This window comes from Caretta caretta, chromosome 2, assembly GCF_965140235.1.
Source record: "Caretta caretta isolate rCarCar2 chromosome 2, rCarCar1.hap1, whole genome shotgun sequence".
In the NCBI taxonomy this organism is placed as follows: Eukaryota; Metazoa; Chordata; order Testudines; family Cheloniidae; genus Caretta; species Caretta caretta.
Genome location: NC_134207.1, coordinates 17,276,758 through 17,295,367, shown reverse-complemented (window position 1 = coordinate 17,295,367; position 18,610 = coordinate 17,276,758). Strand labels below are relative to the sequence as shown.

Sequence of the window (18,610 nt, the reverse complement as noted above, 5' to 3'; positions counted from 1 at the left end):
ATCACCAGGCCCAAGGGCATAGTTCCAAGGCGGCATCAGTAGTTTTTGTTGCCCATACTGCTCTCTCCCTCCCTCAACCCCCTTCCAGGGCTCCCGAAAACCATGGGGTGCAGACCCCAGGCCTCCCGGATTGGGTGCGTTGTCAGAGCTGCCAACACCTTTGGCTCCCGCAACACTAGTCGCAGCGGCAGTGGATGTCTCTGAACACATCACAGGGAACTGGAGGGGCTGTCCCACCTCAAGCCTCATTTTCTTCCTTGCCGTGTAAGACAGAAGTGGGCACTACAATGTCCCTCCCAGCAATGGACATGAAAGCCCACCAGAACCTCCTTAGGAGGATACGCCAGGACCTCAATATGCAAACTGAGGAAGTTGTGGAGGACTCGGACCCAATGGTCAACACATTCGCCCCAGAGGATCCCTCCAAGGTGGCACTGCCTCATAAAAACTGTACAAAACACCACAAAGGTACTCTGACAGACCCCAGCCTCTATACCACCTACAGCCGGGGTGAAGAGAAGCATTACTTCATCCCACAAAAGGGGCATAAGGACCTCTTCTCCCACCCCCAACCCGGGACCTTGGTGGTGGATGCAGCAAACCGGAGCCCGTCCCTAAAAATAAGGACTCCAAGAAGCCCGCCCCTAAAAATAAGACAAGTTTAGTTTCCTTCCCTCATGAAACTCACCCCTCATCCTCCATGGCAACTCCCGATCAAACCTCAACTGTGTCTCAGGATGCAGGTCAGATGCTTCACCCCAATCTGAACGTTCTTTAACTGCAAGCATAGTTCCTCCATGGTTCTTGGGACTGGAGGCCGCTGGTTTATGGGATGTACAAAATGTACAGGGACACACATCTCGAAGAATTCCAGATACCTCACAGGGTTAGTAACCTCTCCTTTCCGACCAATCCGTGCTGGTCGGCATGCCATGAAATGGCACCGCAGGGTGTGAAGTTGCTTCAGGAACGACTCCTCTAAAATCAGCTGCTCTGTGTCATCCTCTTCATCATCCTCACCCCACTGCTGCCACTGAAGCTGCTGGTGCTGCTGGACAGCTGATGTTGCCACATCATCTGCTGGGTGGTGCAGCAGGCGAAGTCCAAATTCATCCAGCTTTAATTGCTGAAATGCAGCCCAGCCTGCCTCTGTATATTCACAGTTGCCAGCACAGTGGTGCAGTACGGCGCATTGTTGGGCCCACGCCGGCCAACAGAAATACAAAAATGGGGCTAACCCACCCAGAAAAGAAGCACTGGGCAGAGAAAGCAGAAACCTAGGTTTCTTTTTTTTTCTTTTAAGAATTTGAACCCTCCTGGTTTCTGCTATGCATCCCACAATGCAGCGAGAAAAATCCCAGAATGCATACTTCTTAGCAGCAAAACAAAGGACCATAGAATATCCTCCAAGAACTCCATATGCTTAGTGTGCACAATGATGCAAATTTAAAAAATGCACAGCCATCCTGTATGCATGCTATTAGTGTGATTTATGTACTGCAGGTTAAATAATGGCATCAATGAGGTTTACCGTCCCCCACCCCACCCCACTCCACATGTAGGCAAACTCAAAGACTTGCATATGCTGTGTCTTATAATTCTAAAAGTCATTTATTCTTTTTCTCTACTGCACTTATGCTTCATTACAGTTCTGTATTATAAGGGAGAAATGTACTATCTAATTGCTTGTATATGTAATATATCCTTTTTCATAAGCCTGAAACATTCTTCCTACTCATGGTTTCTAGAATAAATGCTCAAAGTAGGGATTGGAAGAGGTCATATGTAGTTTATTACAAGCTGAGCAGGCATTTACCATATACCCATTCATAACAGATTTTTTTTGATAGCTGCAGTGGAAAAATGGCAAAGTTCTCTGCAGTGAAACATTGTAATGTACTCAGGGCTGGATTAACGCAGGGGCTTTAGGGGATGCAGCTCAGGACCTTGGATTATAAGGGGTCTCCAAAATATATCACTTACAGTGTTGTTTTTTCAGTTGGCAGCTTGAGAGACAGATCTGGGCCACAATGGTCTTCCATTTGCCTGGGCATCTGCTGTTCCTTCATGCCTTCTGGGAAGCAGCAGCCAACCAGACCGCTCTGGAAACAGCAGAGTTCTTTTCCCCTTCCCTGAGGAGTCTAGCGTATTCTCACAGGAAGGGAGGGGGCACAAAGAGCCCTACAGCTCAGGGCAGGTCCATGCCCTTCACTCCCTCTCCTTCCCCCCACCCCCTCCACTTATGTGAGCAGAAATGGTTCCTCTGCTCCTCTCCCTTCCCTCCCTGTAATACCTATCTTAAGAAGGGAGAGGCTGGTGAAGAGAACCCCTGGAGCTGCCCTCTGCCTGGAAGAGGGGAGGGGGGATCCTGCTGCATCCCTCCCCCACTCTGGGAGAGGGGGGTGAAGAATCCAGTAGGAGCAGAGGTGGGGCTGGGAAAAACTGGGGGGGAGGGGGGCACATGGGAGGGGCTAGAGGGCAGAACTGCAGGGGAGCTGAGTTGATGGGAGCAGGGCAGATGCACTTCAGTTTGTTTTCCCTCTGTTTACTGTCATGCTATGTGTTTCTAAATTAAACTTTTCATGTGCATTTAAACACATTGGAGCTAGACTGTGTTGCTACCTTTTGGCTTAATCAAGTGCTGTATCAGATATTTATGCAACTTAAAGTGATCTGTAATTGATATGCTTTCATTAGTTAATTTGTTTGGGTACTGTGCAGCACTCTTCCGAAAAAGACTCTGCAAGCAAATATCAGAAAATTTCAGGCAATAAGAAAAGAAAATTAGATGTCTGTTCATTTCTTATGAGTTTAACTTCTAATTTGAATTTTGTAGTTTTAATAGAATTTATATTAATAGCATGCTGTTTTAATAACATTACAGTATATTTGTGTAAATAATTGTTTGCAACATTTCAATGGAATATTGTCTACCGGCATACTTAATTTTTTATGTTGAGATTAATAAATAGTCTGGCATCCCACTCTTGAAAAGTTGCAAGCCCTGACTGGTGGCAGGCTCACTAGAGAGCAAACACCTGAAAAGCCCTTTGGCCCTAGAGAGTGCCCTTTAGCCCACCAACATTTGGACATTGCCTTATCTGGCCCACCAGAAAATGTAATTGAATATCACTGTTGTAGGTAATTAAGAAATTGAAGTCATAGCATCACTATTTATATTACTACCAGTTATGTGCCGAACTTAAAATGGTTTTGTTTATTTTAATTTTCATTCAGCTTTACAATTGGTATATCCCGTTTAAAAACTGGAACTGAAATAACCAATATAACTTAACAATAAAGTGGTTGGCATTGGGCATAGGTGGTGGTAAAACACAAACAGTATGTCTACGCAGCCCACAGCAATGAGCCTCTCAGCCTGAGTCAACAGACTTGGGCTAGCGGGGCTCGGGCTGGCTCTCTAAAAATACGCTGTGTAGACAGTGCTTTGAAGTTGTGACTCAGGCTCTGAACCTAGCTGCAACGTCAAAGCACATTCTACACTGCTATTTTTAGAGCACTAGCATAAGCCTCGCTAGCCTGAGTCTGAGACTTACCCTCTAATAGCAAATCCAGTTTTCCTTCCTATTCTGTTAAAGTGTCCTCCTGATCTCCTCTTTTGCACCCTAAAAATGTCTGGCAAGTGTCTAATTATTAACCATCTACTTAGTATTGTAGCTTCTAAAATATTGACCAGAGTAGAGGCACTTAAGTTTGACGATGTAAGTTTAGATCATAATGACCTTAAACCACAAAGCTTCTGTGAACATTGGAAAGCCGTAGAGCTGTGAAGTACATTGTCATGTGACTACAATGACATTTCTTTTCAACATCTGACTTTTTGTGATACTCGTAGGCTACAGCTGTAAGCTACTGAAACTATTAAATGTGGCTTGCCTCTTTTGATTGACACTCTTTGTAAACAAAGTTAACACAGAAGCATTGTGTTCCCGGAATTGAATATGCTTGCAGACTTTAAGGTCTGCAGGATATAGTTGTGATATAGTTACATGGGCAGCAATGTTCTAATTGGTTCCATCATTTATTTATTTTTTAACCTGGAAACCAGCTATTACTGCGAAAGTATTGGAGTTTTCATTTCTCACTCGCCCACCTAATGATGATTAAGCAGTGGGCAAGTGAAAGAGATCTTTAGTCACTTCGTTCCTACCAAAGTTTTGCCCAAGTTCTTGCATAGATTTGGGGCTTTTAATTCATTTTGAAATATAATACATTAATACAAGTAAACCTTAGCTATGTTACCAAAAATATTTTGTGCAGCCTGAAACATCACATAACTTTTGCTTTAAATTCTTTTCGACTTGTCTTTTATATAGGTTTACAGTAGGTTCCTGTTTATCCAAAACCCTATTACCCGAATGTCCGCATTATCTGAATCCCTTCCTTGTCTCCCAGCATGAGGTACAAGCTCTCTATAGCATGTATCTCATGCTGGGGGATAATGTGGACATTCGGATAATAGAGGAAAGACCCTCCTGGCAGGACTGCAAGGGGGAGGACAAGCCCTCAACCTTGGGAGAGGCTGAATGGCTCCTGCAGCAGCACAAGGAGCCCTCTGCAGCCCTGCTGTCCTGGAGGGGAGTGAGTGGGGCCATGACAGGATTCTGCTCTTCCCTGCATGGACTGCAGCCTTACCTGCACCTTGTGCCTGCAGGGATCAAGTGTCCACCGACCCTGTGGCAGCACAGGGACCCCTCTGCTGCCCTGCAATCATGGGAGTGGGTGAGCAGGACAGAGCAGAGACCTCTAGTTAGGACTGCGAGGAGGAGGAGCCCCCAGCCGTGGAGGAGGCCACCTGCTGCTGAATGGCTCCTGCCCTCTGAATAATCTGAATTCCAATTGAATAAAACCATAAAAAGGCATTAAATAAAGTACTGTGTTTTATAATACTCTTTTCTGCTATACTTAGAGGGTTGCGTAAGACCAAGAATGGCTACATTTCTTTGGATATAGCTGAGTTCAGGGCCGATACAAATGCAGCTGGGGCTCCTTCAGAACTGTTTGACTTGTTCTTCTTTTACAAGACATAAGGTTCATTGCAGGAACTTTTTGTTCTATTTGCCCCAAAGTGCTCCTCTAATAAAAACTGCATGTGAAAGGCGAAGGCAGTAGAGAGCGTATTCACCAATTAAGTTTTTCTGAAGAGAATTACAGCAGGGGATGGAGGTTCCTTCAGGTCATTAACCTCTATCCAGTTCCTTCAGATCAGGATGGAACCTTCAGATAATGGAAGGATTGACAGAATTGTCTGAATTAAACCTAACCAAATAGTATAGCTACATAGCTAACTAGTGTGTTTGATCTTGGCAAATAGATTTTAGATTTAAAGCTGTCTAGGGTAAAAGGGCAACCATTTGTTCACCAGGTTTCTCAGTCCATAGACAAATCTACAATACTAGATGTGATGGTGTTACTGGATAAGTAACATGTCAAAACTCAGTATTGGTAGCCATTGTTTTGCCTCCTATCGGTTACTGGTCCTATGACTAAATTATTTATTGAACACTTACAGTTTGCTTGGGGGAGAACAGATATGTAAAGACTGACATTGAGTCTCTGCTCCAGGTACTTCACAACCTAGTACAGACACAGATAAAGTTGTTTACCCACAAAAATATACAGGGCTTGACCAGATGGACAGTGCACAGCAGGCTGTGATGTAAATCTACAGCACATTAACCTGCAGTGCACTAACTGGCTACGTGAAATGGGAGTAGATCAAAGCACGCTATACTTTTAGTGCGCAGTAGCAGTGTCCACATGACTAGTTAGTGCCTGGCATTATAGTGCATTCTAGGTTTACATCCCAGCCTGTCTGTCTTGGAACAATTTGGATGAGGTATCTTGCAGAGATCATTGTTGAGTGGCTTTGCATAAGTCAAGCACTTGAATACTAGACGGATGAGAGCCATAAAAGTACCTAGGGATAGGTGTATGAGTAACAAGTAAAAATAACTCCAGTGCAACTTTTTTCTTTGTTTTAGTCGAACTGGCCCACCCTCATCCCCTACAGGAGGAGAGAAAGAGGAGAACCCTGCTGTGCTGGCCGAGAATTGTTTTCGAGAACTGTTGGGCCGGGCAACCTATGGGAATATGAACAATGCTGTCAGACCAGTTTTTGCGTGAGTAGAAAACAAATGTCAAAATAACTGTTTGTCCTAAAAGTTGGAAGTGTGTCTAATATTTCAATAAAAAAGATTAACAGTTTTAATACTTGAAGTACTGCATTCTAATCTTTTTTCCCTGCCCATCGCTCTGATCACATCACTTTGAATCCTTTCACTGGCTTCTCCTGTTTCATCCCATAAAACTCTATCCCATAACATTCCTTCTTGTCCCCTTTTTCAAGGCCCTTCAAAAATCTACCTGTCCCAGCTAGATGCCAGCCTTGACTGCCCATCTGTTAGCTTCCCCCATGCAGCCCCTGTGTTACAGTGCCCAGGATGGGTTGTTGCCAGTGGAGGCTGAAGTTGGGTTTACAGTTTTAATTCAGCAGTCTTCCTCTACTGCCTGAGCTAAAAGACCCAAGTCTATTTGCTCATAGACCGTAGCCAACTCATAAACTGCTGTGGTCCAGCCTCCAGGAGGAGACAGAGCCACATTCATTCCAGTAAGCATGAGTTACACATGGAACACCCCTCTGAATTAATACATATGGCTACTACTTAACTCTTCTTCAAGACACACCTCTGCTTGTGATACAGACAGGAAATCAACCATCAGATAATGGTTTTGTTGTGCATCAGTCAGGGAAAGCTAATTATATTAAAGTGTATTTGGTACCTTCAATGATGTTTGACTTGTGCACGGAACGAACTGATGTAAACTGTTCTCCCTATCATCTTTTCCTGCCTTCTGATTTTCACTCGTGTTGTTTTTGTCTCAGATTAAATTATAAGCTCGTTGGGTCCAGAACTGACTCTTTTGCTGTGTGTTTGCATAGCATCTAGCACAGAGGGGCCTGATACTGATTTGAGCCTCTAAGTTAGCACTAATAGAAATAATGTCCTTCTTGCAGCTAATCTATTAAAGTAATATTTGTTTGTTTTTATGACCACTTATGTGAAGTTCATGCATTATAAATGCAGAGTATGCCTACTTTCAAACACATTTGTGAATTGTTGTCCATAATACATTTTAACCAAAGTTCAGAGGTTACATACTGAAATGGAAGGGTGTTCACCAACATTTTGGTTAGTAAATAGCTGAATAGCAAAAGTGAATGAACTGTAGAAACTGGCATTTATATTCCAATAATGATTTCACAGTGATATAAATTACTGAAAGCAATTTATACCACATGGAAAGACCTTGTAGGAAATTGGAGCAGTTACTGTTTTTGCTGCTCCATTTTCTGACATTAGTATTCATACAGAAGAAGCTAAATCTGAAGAGATAGATGGTTTGTGTTTCCCCTTTGAAATAGCACCAGTTCTGCCTTCAGTTAGTTAAGTGAAACAACTCCCAGTGACTGCAGTAGGAGTTGCAGTGGGTTACTGGGCCTACTTCTGCATTCAAGGACAAGTCTGCATAGTAACCAACAATATTCATTTGACTAGAAGTGCTCCAAATTTTGCAAATCCATCCCTAGTGAATCAGTCCCAGTCAGTGTGCCAGGCCATGCAGCCTGCAGCCTGAGGGGCCAACTACTGCACTACTGTTCTCCTGCAACTGCAGAGCTCAGTGAAGAATAACCATTAGGCCAGCTAGTGTCTGATGCCTCTTGCTTTACTACTCCTCTGAGTTAAGCCCATTGAAGTCTCTGTGAGGAAGCAGTATAACAGCCACCCTCTTCCTGCATTCTAAGTTTCTCTGGGATGAAGGAAAGAGGAATCATTTTAGTGGATGGGGTTCAGAAATTGTGGAGAGGTGGGCCTGAGAGGATATAAGGAATGAACATGGGGCAGGGAACTTGTTGGGGAAGAGAGCTGCCTTTGATAGAAGACAGAAGGTACACTTCTAAAAATTACCAGCTCTTCACCAGTGCATCCACAGTCGACTCCACCTTGGTGTATCTCTGCAACGCCTTGGGAATTTGTCTGTCAGGTATTGAGAGATCCCTTACCATATGGTCTTGCAGACCGGGAAGGAAGCTGGAGTGTCTTCAGCTGGACAGCCTTGGGGCTCATCTTCACTCCAAGTGACCAGCGTTCTAAGGCAAAAGGACAGTAAGGGTGCTACATTCTGCTGTGCTAGTCAGGCACGGTCTGATTGCCTTGGAAGAGGATGGCAAGTTCCTGAAGGCAAGGAGAGCTTTGTGCACACAGAACTTCAACTTGAGGATAGTGAAGTCCAACACCTGTCTGCCATGTCCACCATAGGCCAGGTGATTATTTTTTTTTCTGAATTAAAGGAGCCTCCTCCTCCAACTATTCATGTTGTCAGCCAGGTACAGTAACTCCTCACTTAACGTCATTCCGGTTAATGGTGTTTTGTTGTTACATTGCTGATCTATTAGGGAACATGCTTGTTTAAAGTTGCGCAATGCTCCCTTATAACGTTGTTTGGCAGCCGCCTGCTTTGTCCACTGCTTACAGAAAGAGCAGCCCGTTGGAGCTAGATGGTGGGGGCTTGGAACCAGGGTGGGCCAGCAGCCCTCCATCAGCTCCCCAAAGTTCTCTGTTTGGCAGCTGCCCAGCAGGCTATCAATTGCTGGGCAGTTCAGCTGTCCCTCCCCGCACTGCCCTATGCTGCTCCTGCCCTCTCCTGGGAGCAGCTCCGAGGCAACCTCCTGCTTGCTGTGCAGGGGAGAAGAGGGATGCTGATGTCAGGGTTTCCCCTCCCCGCCTCTCCTGTACCCCATCTTCACAGAGCAGAGGGGACATGATAGGGGCTGAGGATGGAGGGAGCTTGCTGGCAGCAGCTGCTGTCTCAACTTGCTGATCTACTTAAAAAGGCAGTGTACTTAGACTGGGGTCAGCGTACTTAAAGGGGCAATGCGCGTCCGTGTCTCTCTCGCTCCCTCACACTCTCACACACTCTGTCTCACACACACATGCACCCCACCACTGCAGCACTTTGGAAAGTGGAGGGAGTGGTGCGCTCCAGTGGGATAGCGTGGGTTCATCATCAGTGTTCAGTTTCCACAGGGAATCTTGGCAGCCACTACCATGCGTCTATTGTGTCTCCTCCCTCCATTCATGCCGCCTTGTAGAGTGTGAGGCTACGTTAACAACAATGTGTTGACCCTCAAGGGTAGTTATCAATGGCTCCATGTCTAGTTGGCAGCCGGTATCAAGTGGAGTGCCCCAAGGGTCGGTCCTGGGGCCGGTTTTGTTCAATATCTTCATAAATGATCTGGAGGATGGTGTGGATTGCACTCTCAGCAAATTTGCGGATGATACTAAACTGGGAGGAGTGGTAGATACGCTGGAGGGGAGGGGTAGGATACAGAAGGACCTAGACAAATTGGAGGATTGGGCCAAAAGAAATCTGATGAGGTTCAATAAGGATAAGTGCAGGGTCCTGCACTTAGGACGGAAGAACCCAATGCACCGCTACAGACTAGGGACCGAATGGCTAGGCAGCAGTTCGCGGAAAAGGACCTAAGGGTGACAGTGGACGAGAAGCTGGATATGAGTCAGCAGTGTGCCCTTGTTGCCAAGAAGGCCAATGGCATTTTGGGATGTATAAGTAGGGGCATAGCGAGCAGATCGAGGGACGTGATCGTTCCCCTCTATTCGACATTGGTGAGGCCTCATCTGGAGTACTGTGTCCAGTTTTGGGCCCCACACTACAAGAAGGATGTGGATAAATTGGAGAGAGTCCAGCGAAGGGCAACAAAAATGATTAGGGGTCTGGAACACATGACTTATGAGGAGAGGCTGAGGGAGCTGGGATTGTTTAGCCTGCAGAAGAGAAGAATGAGGGGGGATTTGATAGCTGCTTTCAACTACCTGAAAGGGGGTTCCAAAGAGGATGGCTCTAGACTGTTCTCAATGGTAGCAGATGACAGAACGAGGAGTAATGGTCTCAAGTTGCAGTGGGGGAGGTTTAGATTGGATATTAGGAAAAACTTTTTCACTGAGAGGGTGGTGAAACACTGGAATGCGTTACCTAGGGAGGTGGTAGAATCTCCTTCCTTAGAGGTTTTTAAGGTCAGGCTTGACAAAGCCCTGGCTGGGATGATTTAACTGGGAATTGGTCCTGCTTCGAGCAGGGGGTTGGACTAGATGACCTTCTGGGGTCCCTTCCAACCCTGATATTCTATGAGGGCTCAGGCAAGTGCTAGTTCATCGTTTAGCAGCAAGGCATTCCCTGGGAAATATTCCACCCTCTGACTCCTCCACTTCAATCAGGCTTCACAATCACCATTGCTGTGTACAGTATTAAATTGTTTGTTTAAAACTTATACTGTGTGTGTATAAAAAAAAATGTCTTGTCTGGCGAAAAAAATTTCCCTGGAACCTAACCCTCCCCATTTACATTAATTCTTATGAGGAAATCGGATTCGCTTAACATCGTTCTGCTTAAAGTAGCATTTTTCAGGAACATAAATGCAATGTTAAGCAAGGAGTTACTGTAATTACAACCTTCTACAGATCTGCTAAGCACATTCCTTTCCTGAGGAAAGGGGTGAAGAAACTCTCCAACAGGTTAGTCATAGCTTGTGGTCACCATTCTCAGCATTCCATTGCAACAGCAGAGCCAGCATAAATAGATTCTTTATAAATAATTGACATGTGAGTAGAAGGATGCAAGTGCTGCAGAGATTGTGTACCATTGAAGACCATGAGAATCTGGAACTGAAATTGCAAGAAACTGTTTCTAAACAAAAGTTAGATGACCAGACGCTTTCGTTGTGCAAGTGACGAGAACTGATAAAAGAAAATAACAGCAGCAGTAAAAAGTAAATTAGGCTTCCATTTCCAGTCTGAAAATCTGAGGTGGTGGCTGTAACACAAATGGGGAAATAAGATTTTCTTTTTCTTGACAGGTTTCAGAGTAGCAGCCATGTTAGTCTGTATCCACAAAAAGAAAAGGAGGACTTGTGGCACCTTAGAGACTAACCAGTTTTTTTGAGCAGAAGCTTTCATGAGCTACAGCTCACTTCATTGAATGCATCAGTGGAAAATACAGTGGGGCGATTTATATACACAGAGAACATCAAACGGTGTTAACATACACACTGAAAGGAGAGTGATCAGGTAAGGTGAGCTATTACCAGCAGGAGAGCTGGGGGGGGGGTGGGGGGGAGGGAGGGAGGGAACCTTTTGTAGTGATAATCAGTGGGGGGGAAAATAGTTTTACTTTGTGTAATGACACATCCACTCCCAGTCTCTATTCAAGCCTAAGTTAATTGTATCCAGTTTGCAAATTAATTCCAATTCAGCAGTCTCTCGTTGGAGTCTGTTTTTGAAGTTTTTTTGTTGAAGAATTGCCACTTTAGGTCTGTAATCGAGTGACCAGAGAGATTGAAGTGTTCTCCGACTGGTTTTTGAATATTATAATTCTTGACGTCTGATTTGTGTCCATTTATTCTTTTACGTAAAGACTGTCCAGTTTGGCCAATGTACATGGCAGAGGGGCATTGCTGGCACATGATGGCATATATCACATTGGTAGATGTGCAGGTGAACAGCCTCTGATAGTGTGGCTGATGTAATTAGGCCCTATGATGGTGTCCCCCGAATAGATATGTGGACACAGTTGGCAACAGGCTTTGTTGCAAGGATAGGTTCTTGAGTTAGTGGTTCTGTTGTGTGGTGTGTGGTTGCTGGTGAGTATTTGCTTCAGGATGGGGGGCTGTCTGTAAGCAAGGACTGGCCTGTCTCCCAAGATCTGTGAGAGGGATGGGTCGTCCTTCAGGATAGGTTGTAGATCCTTGATGATGCGTTGGAGAGGTTTTAGTTGGGGGCTGAAGGTAATGGCTTGTGGCGTTCTGTTATTATCTTTGTTGGGCCTGTCCTGTAGTAGGTAACTTCTGGGTACTCCTCTGGCTCTGTCAATCTGTTTCTTCACTTCAGCAGGTGAGTGTTGTAGTTGTAGGAATGCTTGATAGAGATCTTGTAGGTGTTTGTCTCTGTCTGAGGGGTTGGAGCAAATGCGGTTGTATCGAAGAGCTTGGCTGTAGACAATGGATTGTGTGGTGTGGTCTGGATGAAAGCTGGAGGCATGTAGGTAGGCATAGAAGTCAGTAGGTTTCCAGAATAGGGTGGTGTTTATGTGACCATCGCTTATTAGCATCGTAGTGTCCAGGAAGTGGATCTCTTTTGTGAACTGGTCCAGGCTGAGGTTGATGGTGGGATGGAAATAGTTGAAATCATAGTGAAATTCCTCAAGGGCTTTTCCATGGGTCCAGATGATGAAGATGTCATCAATGTAGCGCAAGTAGAGTAGAGGCGTTAGGGGACAAGAGCTGAGGAAGCGTTGTTCTAAGTCAGCCATTGGCTGAACTTTGTGACTTTGTCCTCACCCATAACTATTTCACATTTGGGGACAATGTATACCTTTGTATACCTTCAAATCTGCGGCACTGCCATGGGTACCCGCATGGCCCCACAGTATGCCAACATTTTTATGGCTGACTTAGAACAAACCACGCTCCCTCCCCATCCCCCCTGCGTGCTGTTCCTCAGACATTCTTGTCAACTGCTGGAAATGGCCCACCTTGATTATCACTACAAAAGGTTTTCCCCCCCGTCCGTCCCCCCCACCCCCGCTCTCCTGCTGGTAATAACTCATCTTACCTGGTCACTCTGGTTACAGTGTGTATAGTAACACCCATTGTTTCATGTTCTCTGTGTATATAAATCTCCCCACTGTATTTTTCACTGAATGCATCCGATGAAGTGAGCTGTAGCTCATGAAAGCTTATGCTAAAATAAATTTGTTAGTCTTTAAGGTGCCACAAGTTCTCCTTTTCTTTTTTCTTGACAGTGTCCATTTATAAGAGAGCATATTTGCATCTCTGGCAAAGCTCTCTGGAGAGGAAAGATCCAGTAGTTAATGCATTAATGGGAGACCTAGATTCAATTCCCTGCTCTGCCTCAGACTTCCTATATGACCTTGAGCAAATCTCTCTGACCATCTGTAAAATGGAGATAATAGTACCTTCCTACTTCGCAGAGGTGTTGTGGCGATGAGTACATTAAAATATTGTGAGGCTGTCAGTACAGTAACAGGGCTGGCCACATTAGTGCCTGAGACAGATAAGATCTAATTTCAACCTAGTGATGTTGGTCAGGATTGACTTTAAAATCTCCTTGCCTTTGGTGGCTTTTAATGCTCATTCAGTGTCAATATGACTATTAATATATGCCTTGTCTCAAATTCTCACTTTTAATTTTGGTGAAATCTGACTCCTCCATCAGGCAAAAATTACTAGTTCGTGAAAGTTGAAAAGATTTATAGTACTATGCACACATTGGGGTGTTTCTGTTTTTCTGTTTGTTTTGTTGTTAACATTCTCAGACGGTTTAGAATCTCATATAGTTATAGTACAAATATGCAGTCTTGAATAGCTGAGATGTCTCCAAGGGGAAAGGAAGGCTACTCACTGTAAATTGAGTTTTCAGAGTATAATAGCCCTACAGACTTGAATTTTGCCACAGCATCATCTATATAAAGTTTTTGGTATAATAGAGAAGGATTGGTTTTCCTTCCAACGAATGTGATTCAGGAGACTGCTTTCTGAATCGTTCTTGAATTGCACCATTAAGGCTTATACTCCCAAGAATGTGTGTCTGCTTATGCAGTGTAGTCTGATAACATTCCTGTAGAGTAGCTAGAGAGTTATTGGCCCCTAATTTCTTGGTGCTTAGAAATACTTGTAGACTGATACCTTATGCTCTCAGCTCACTTCTGTCATTTAATCAAGATATAAATGTATTTTCCTTTTAATACTCTTCAGTAGTTATGCCTTCAAATTGTGTTCATTTTAGTCTCTCGTCTCTGAATTTCTTTGTTTATTTGATTTGAGATGAAAAATGCTGTATGCTTAAATACAACATAGGAAATAACTGGCTAGGCAGTAGTACTGCAGGAAAGGATCTGGGGGTTATAGTGGATGACAAATTAAATATGAATCAACAGTGTGATGCAGTTGCAAAAAGTCTAATGCTATTCTGGGGTATATTATCAAGTGTCATGGGTAAGATGTGGAGGCAATTCTTCTGCTCAGCACTGGTGAGGCCTCAGGTGGAGTATTGTGTCCAGTTCTGGGCACCACGCTGCAAGAAATATGTGAAGAAACTGGATAAAGTTCAGAAGAGAGCAACAAAAAGGACTAAAGGTTTAGAAAACCTGACCTATGAAGAAAGGTTAAAAAAACTGCCATGTTTAGTCTTGAGAAAAGAAGACTGGGGTGGGGGAGGTACAGACCTGATAAGTCTTCAAATATAAGAACATAAGAACGGCCATACTGGGGCAGACCATAGGTCCATCTAGCCCAGTATCCTGTCTTCCAACAGTGATCAATGCCAGGTGCCCCACAGGGAATGAACAGAACAGGTAATCATCAAGTGATCTATCCCCTGTCACGCATTCCCAGCTTCTGGCAAACAGAGGCTGGGGACACCATCCTTGCCCATCCTGGCTGATAACCATTGATAGACCTATCCTCCATGAATTTATCTAGTTCTTTCTTGAACCCTGTTATAGTGTTGCCCTTTACAACATCCTTTGGCAAAGAGTTCTACAGGTTGACTCTGCGTTGTGTGAAGAAATGCTTCCTTTTGTTGGTTTTAAACCGGCTGCCTATTTAATTTGGTGACCCCTAGGTCTTGTGTTATGAGAAGGAGTAAATAACACTTGCTTATTTACTTTGTCCACACTAGTCATGATTTTATAGACCTCTATCATATCCCCCCTTAGTTGTGTCTTTTCCAAGCTGAAGAGTCCCAGTCGTCTTAATCTCTCCTCATATGTAAGCTGTTCTGGACCTTTTACAATTCCAATATATCTTTTTTTGAGATGGGTTAACCACATCTGCACACAGTATTCAAGATGTGGGTGTACCATCGATTAATATAGAGGCAATATATTTTCTGTCTTATCTATCCCTTTCTTAATGATTCCCAACATTCTGTTTGCTTTTTTGACTGCCGCTGCACATTGAATGGAAGTTTTCAGCGAACTATCCACAGTGACTCCAAGACCTCTTTCTTGAGTGGTAACAGATAATTTAGACCCCATCATTTTATATGGATAGCTGGGATTATATTTTTCAATGTGCATTACTTTGCATTTATCAACACTGAATTTTATCTGCCATTTTGTTGCCCAGTCACCCAGTTTCGTGAGATCCCTTTGTAGCTATTCACAGTCTGCTTTGGACTTAACTACCTTGAGTAGTTTTGTTTCATCTGCAAATTTTGCCACCTCACTGTTTAGCCCTTTTTCCAGATCATTCTCAATATATTTATAAAGTACTGGTCCCAGTACAGACCCCTGGGAGACACCAGTATTTACCTATCTCCATTCTGAAAACTGGCCATTTACTCCTACCCTTTGTTTCCTATCTTTTAACCAGTTATCAGTCCAAGAGAGGACCTTCCCTCTTATCCCATGACAGCTTACTTTACTTAAGAGCCTTTGGTGAGGGACCTTGTCAAAGCCTTTCTGAAAATCTAAGTACACTATATCCAGTGGATTTCCCCTTGTCCACATGCTTGTTTACCTCCTCAAAGAATTCTAGTAGATTGGTGAGGCATGATTTCCCTTTACAAAAACCATATTGACTCTTACCCAACAAGTTACGTTCATTTATGTGTCTGACAATTCTGTTCTTTACTATGGTTTCAACCAGTTTGCCTGGTACTGAAGTCAGGCTTACTTGTCTGTAATTGCAGGGATCACCCCTGGATCCCTTTTTTAAAAATTGGTGTCACATTAGCTATCCAGTCATTTTGGTACAGAAGCTGATTTAAATGATAGGCTACAAACCACAGTTAGTAGTTGTACAGTTTCACATTTGAGTTCCTTCCGAACTCTTTGGTGAATACCTAAGTTCCCTCTAAGCTGCGTGGCTGCACAGCAGGCTACTAAGGGCCACACAGGCGAGCAGCCACACGGACCTGGACTGGAGAGGTAGGGGGCCTGCCGGTCCACTGCCGGGGAGAGGCGCCTCTCCCCCAGCCCTGGCGCTAGAGCTGCTGCTGCGAGAGAGAGTTGAGGGGAGTCCTCTCTCCCCGCTGCAGCCCCAGGACATCTTGCAGCCATCACACCACACTCCAACCCTTTGCCTGAGCCCTGAGCCCCTCTCGCACCCCAAACACCTTATTCCCAGCCCCACTCCAGAACCTGCATCCCCAAACGGAGCCCTGAGCCCTCTCCCACATTCCAAACTCCTCGGCTCCACCCCTGCCACTCATCACCTTGGTGGACATGACAAAACTCATTCCTCACATAGATGTAAAAAATTAGAGGCGACATTGGGAATACCATCTGGTTCTGGTGACTTATTACTGTTTAATTTATCAATTTGTTCCAAAACATCCTCTAATGACACCTCAATCTGGGACAATTCCGTAGATTTGTCATCTAAAAAGAATGACTCAGGTTTGGGAATCTCCTTCACATCCTCAGCTATGAAGACGGATGCAAAGAATTAATTTAGTTTCTCTGCAATGGCCTTATCGTCCTTGAGTGTTCCTTTAGCATCTCGATCGTCCAGTGGCCTCACTGGTTGTTTAGCAGCTTTCTGCTTCTTATGTACTTAAAAAAAATTTTGGCTGTTACTTTTTGAGTTTTTGGCTATGTCGTAAATATAAAGGGAAGGGTAAACCCCTTTAAAATCCCTCCTGGCCAGAGGAAAAATCCTCTCGCCTGTAAAGGGTTAAGAAGCTAAAGGTAACCTCGCTGGCACCTGACCAAAATGACCAATGAGGAGACAAGATACTTTCAAAAGCTGGGAGGAGGGAGAGAAGCAAAGGGTCTGTGTCTGTTGGTACGCTGCTTTTGCCGGGGATAGAACAGGAATGGAGTCTTAGAACTTTTAGTAAGTAATCTAGCTAGGTATGCGTTAGATTATGATTTCTTTAAATGGCTGAGAAAAGAAATGTGCTGAATAGAATGACTTTCTGTCTGTGTGTCTTTTTTGTAACTTAAGGTTTTGCCTAGAGGGATTCTCTGTTTTGAATCTAACTACCCTGTAAGGTATCTACCATCCTGATTTTACAGAGGTGGTTCCTTTACTTCTATTTACTTCTATTTCTATTAAAAGTCTTCTTGTAAGAAAACTGAATGCTTTTTCATTGTTCTCAGATCCAAGGGTTTGGGTCTGTGGTCACCTCTGCAAATTGGTGAGGATTTTTACCAAACCTTTCCCAGGAAGTGGGGTGCAAGGGTTGGGAGGATTTTGGGGGGAAAGACGTGTCCAAACTACGTTTCCCAGTAAACCCAGTGAGAGTTTGGTGGTGGCAGTGGATATTCCAAGGACAAAGGATAAAATTAATTTGTACCTTGGGGAAGTTTTAACCTAAGCTGGTAAAAGTAAGCTTAGGAGGTTTTCATGCAGGTCCCCACATCTGTACCCTAGAGTTCAGAGTGGGGGAGGAACCTTGACAGGCTAGTTGTTCAAATTCTTTTTTGGCCTTCCTAATTATATTTTTATACTTCATTTGTCAGAGTTTATGCTCCTTTCTATTTTCCTTACTAGAATTTAGCTTCCACTTTTTAAAGGATGCCTTTTTGCCTCTCACTGCTGCTTTTACTTGTGTAGCTACGGTGGCACTTTTTTTGTTCTCTTACTATGTTTTAAAATTTGGAGTATACATTTAAGTTGAGCCTCTATTTTGGTGTCTTTAAATAGTTTCCATGCAGCTTGCAGGGATTTCACTTTTGGCACTGTACCTTTTTAATTTCTGTTTAACTATCTTCCTCTCTTTTGTGTAGTCCCCCTTTCTGAAATTAAATGCCACAGTGTTGGGCTGCTGTAATGTTTTCCCCGCCACAGAGATGTTAAGTTTAATTATATTATGGTCACTGATACCAAGCGATCCAGCTATATTCACCTCTTGGACCTGGTCCTGTGCTCCACTTAGGACTAAATCAAGAATTGCCTCTCCTGTTGTGGGTTCCAGGACTAGCTGCTCCAAGAAGCAGTCAGTTAAGGTGTCAAGAAAATTTATCTCTGCATCACATCCTGAGGTAACATGTACCCAGTCAATATGGGGATAGTTGAAATCCCGCATTATTATTCAGTTTATTTTTATAGCCTCTCTAATCTCCCTGAGCAGTTTGCAGTCACTATCACCATCCTGGTCAGGTGGTCGGTAGTATATCCTTACTACTATATTCTTGTTATTCGAGCATGGAATTATTATCCATAGAGATTCTATGGCACAGTTTGGTTCATTTAAGATTTTTACTTCATTTGATTCTATGCTTTCTTTCACATATAGTGCCACTCCTGCACCAGCATGACCTGTTCTGTCCTTCTGATATGTTAAGGGCTGTTATGAAGAGGACATGGAGAACAATTAATTACTGTCCATGGAACATAGAACAAGAAGTAATTGTCTTATTTTACAGCAAGGGAGATTTAGGTTAGTTATTAGGAAACCCTTTTTAACAAGGATAGTTAATTACTGGATAGGTTACCAAGAGAGGCTGTGCAATCCCCATCACTGGAGTTATTAAAAACTGG

The 18,610-nt window shown here is 43.8% G+C and overlaps 1 protein-coding gene across 5 annotated transcripts in view; it reads left to right on the top strand.

Moving 5' to 3' along the window:
• EFR3A (EFR3 homolog A) overlaps positions 1-18,610 on the top strand; it is a 191,612-nt gene that overhangs the window by 102,968 nt on the left and 70,034 nt on the right. For all 5 annotated transcript variants that reach the window (XM_048841671.2, XM_048841670.2, XM_048841669.2 and 2 more), the window contains one exon: positions 6,006-6,143. In XM_048841671.2, coding sequence (XP_048697628.2) covers positions 6,006-6,143 — 138 coding nt within the window. The remainder of the gene's footprint in view (positions 1-6,005; positions 6,144-18,610) is intronic.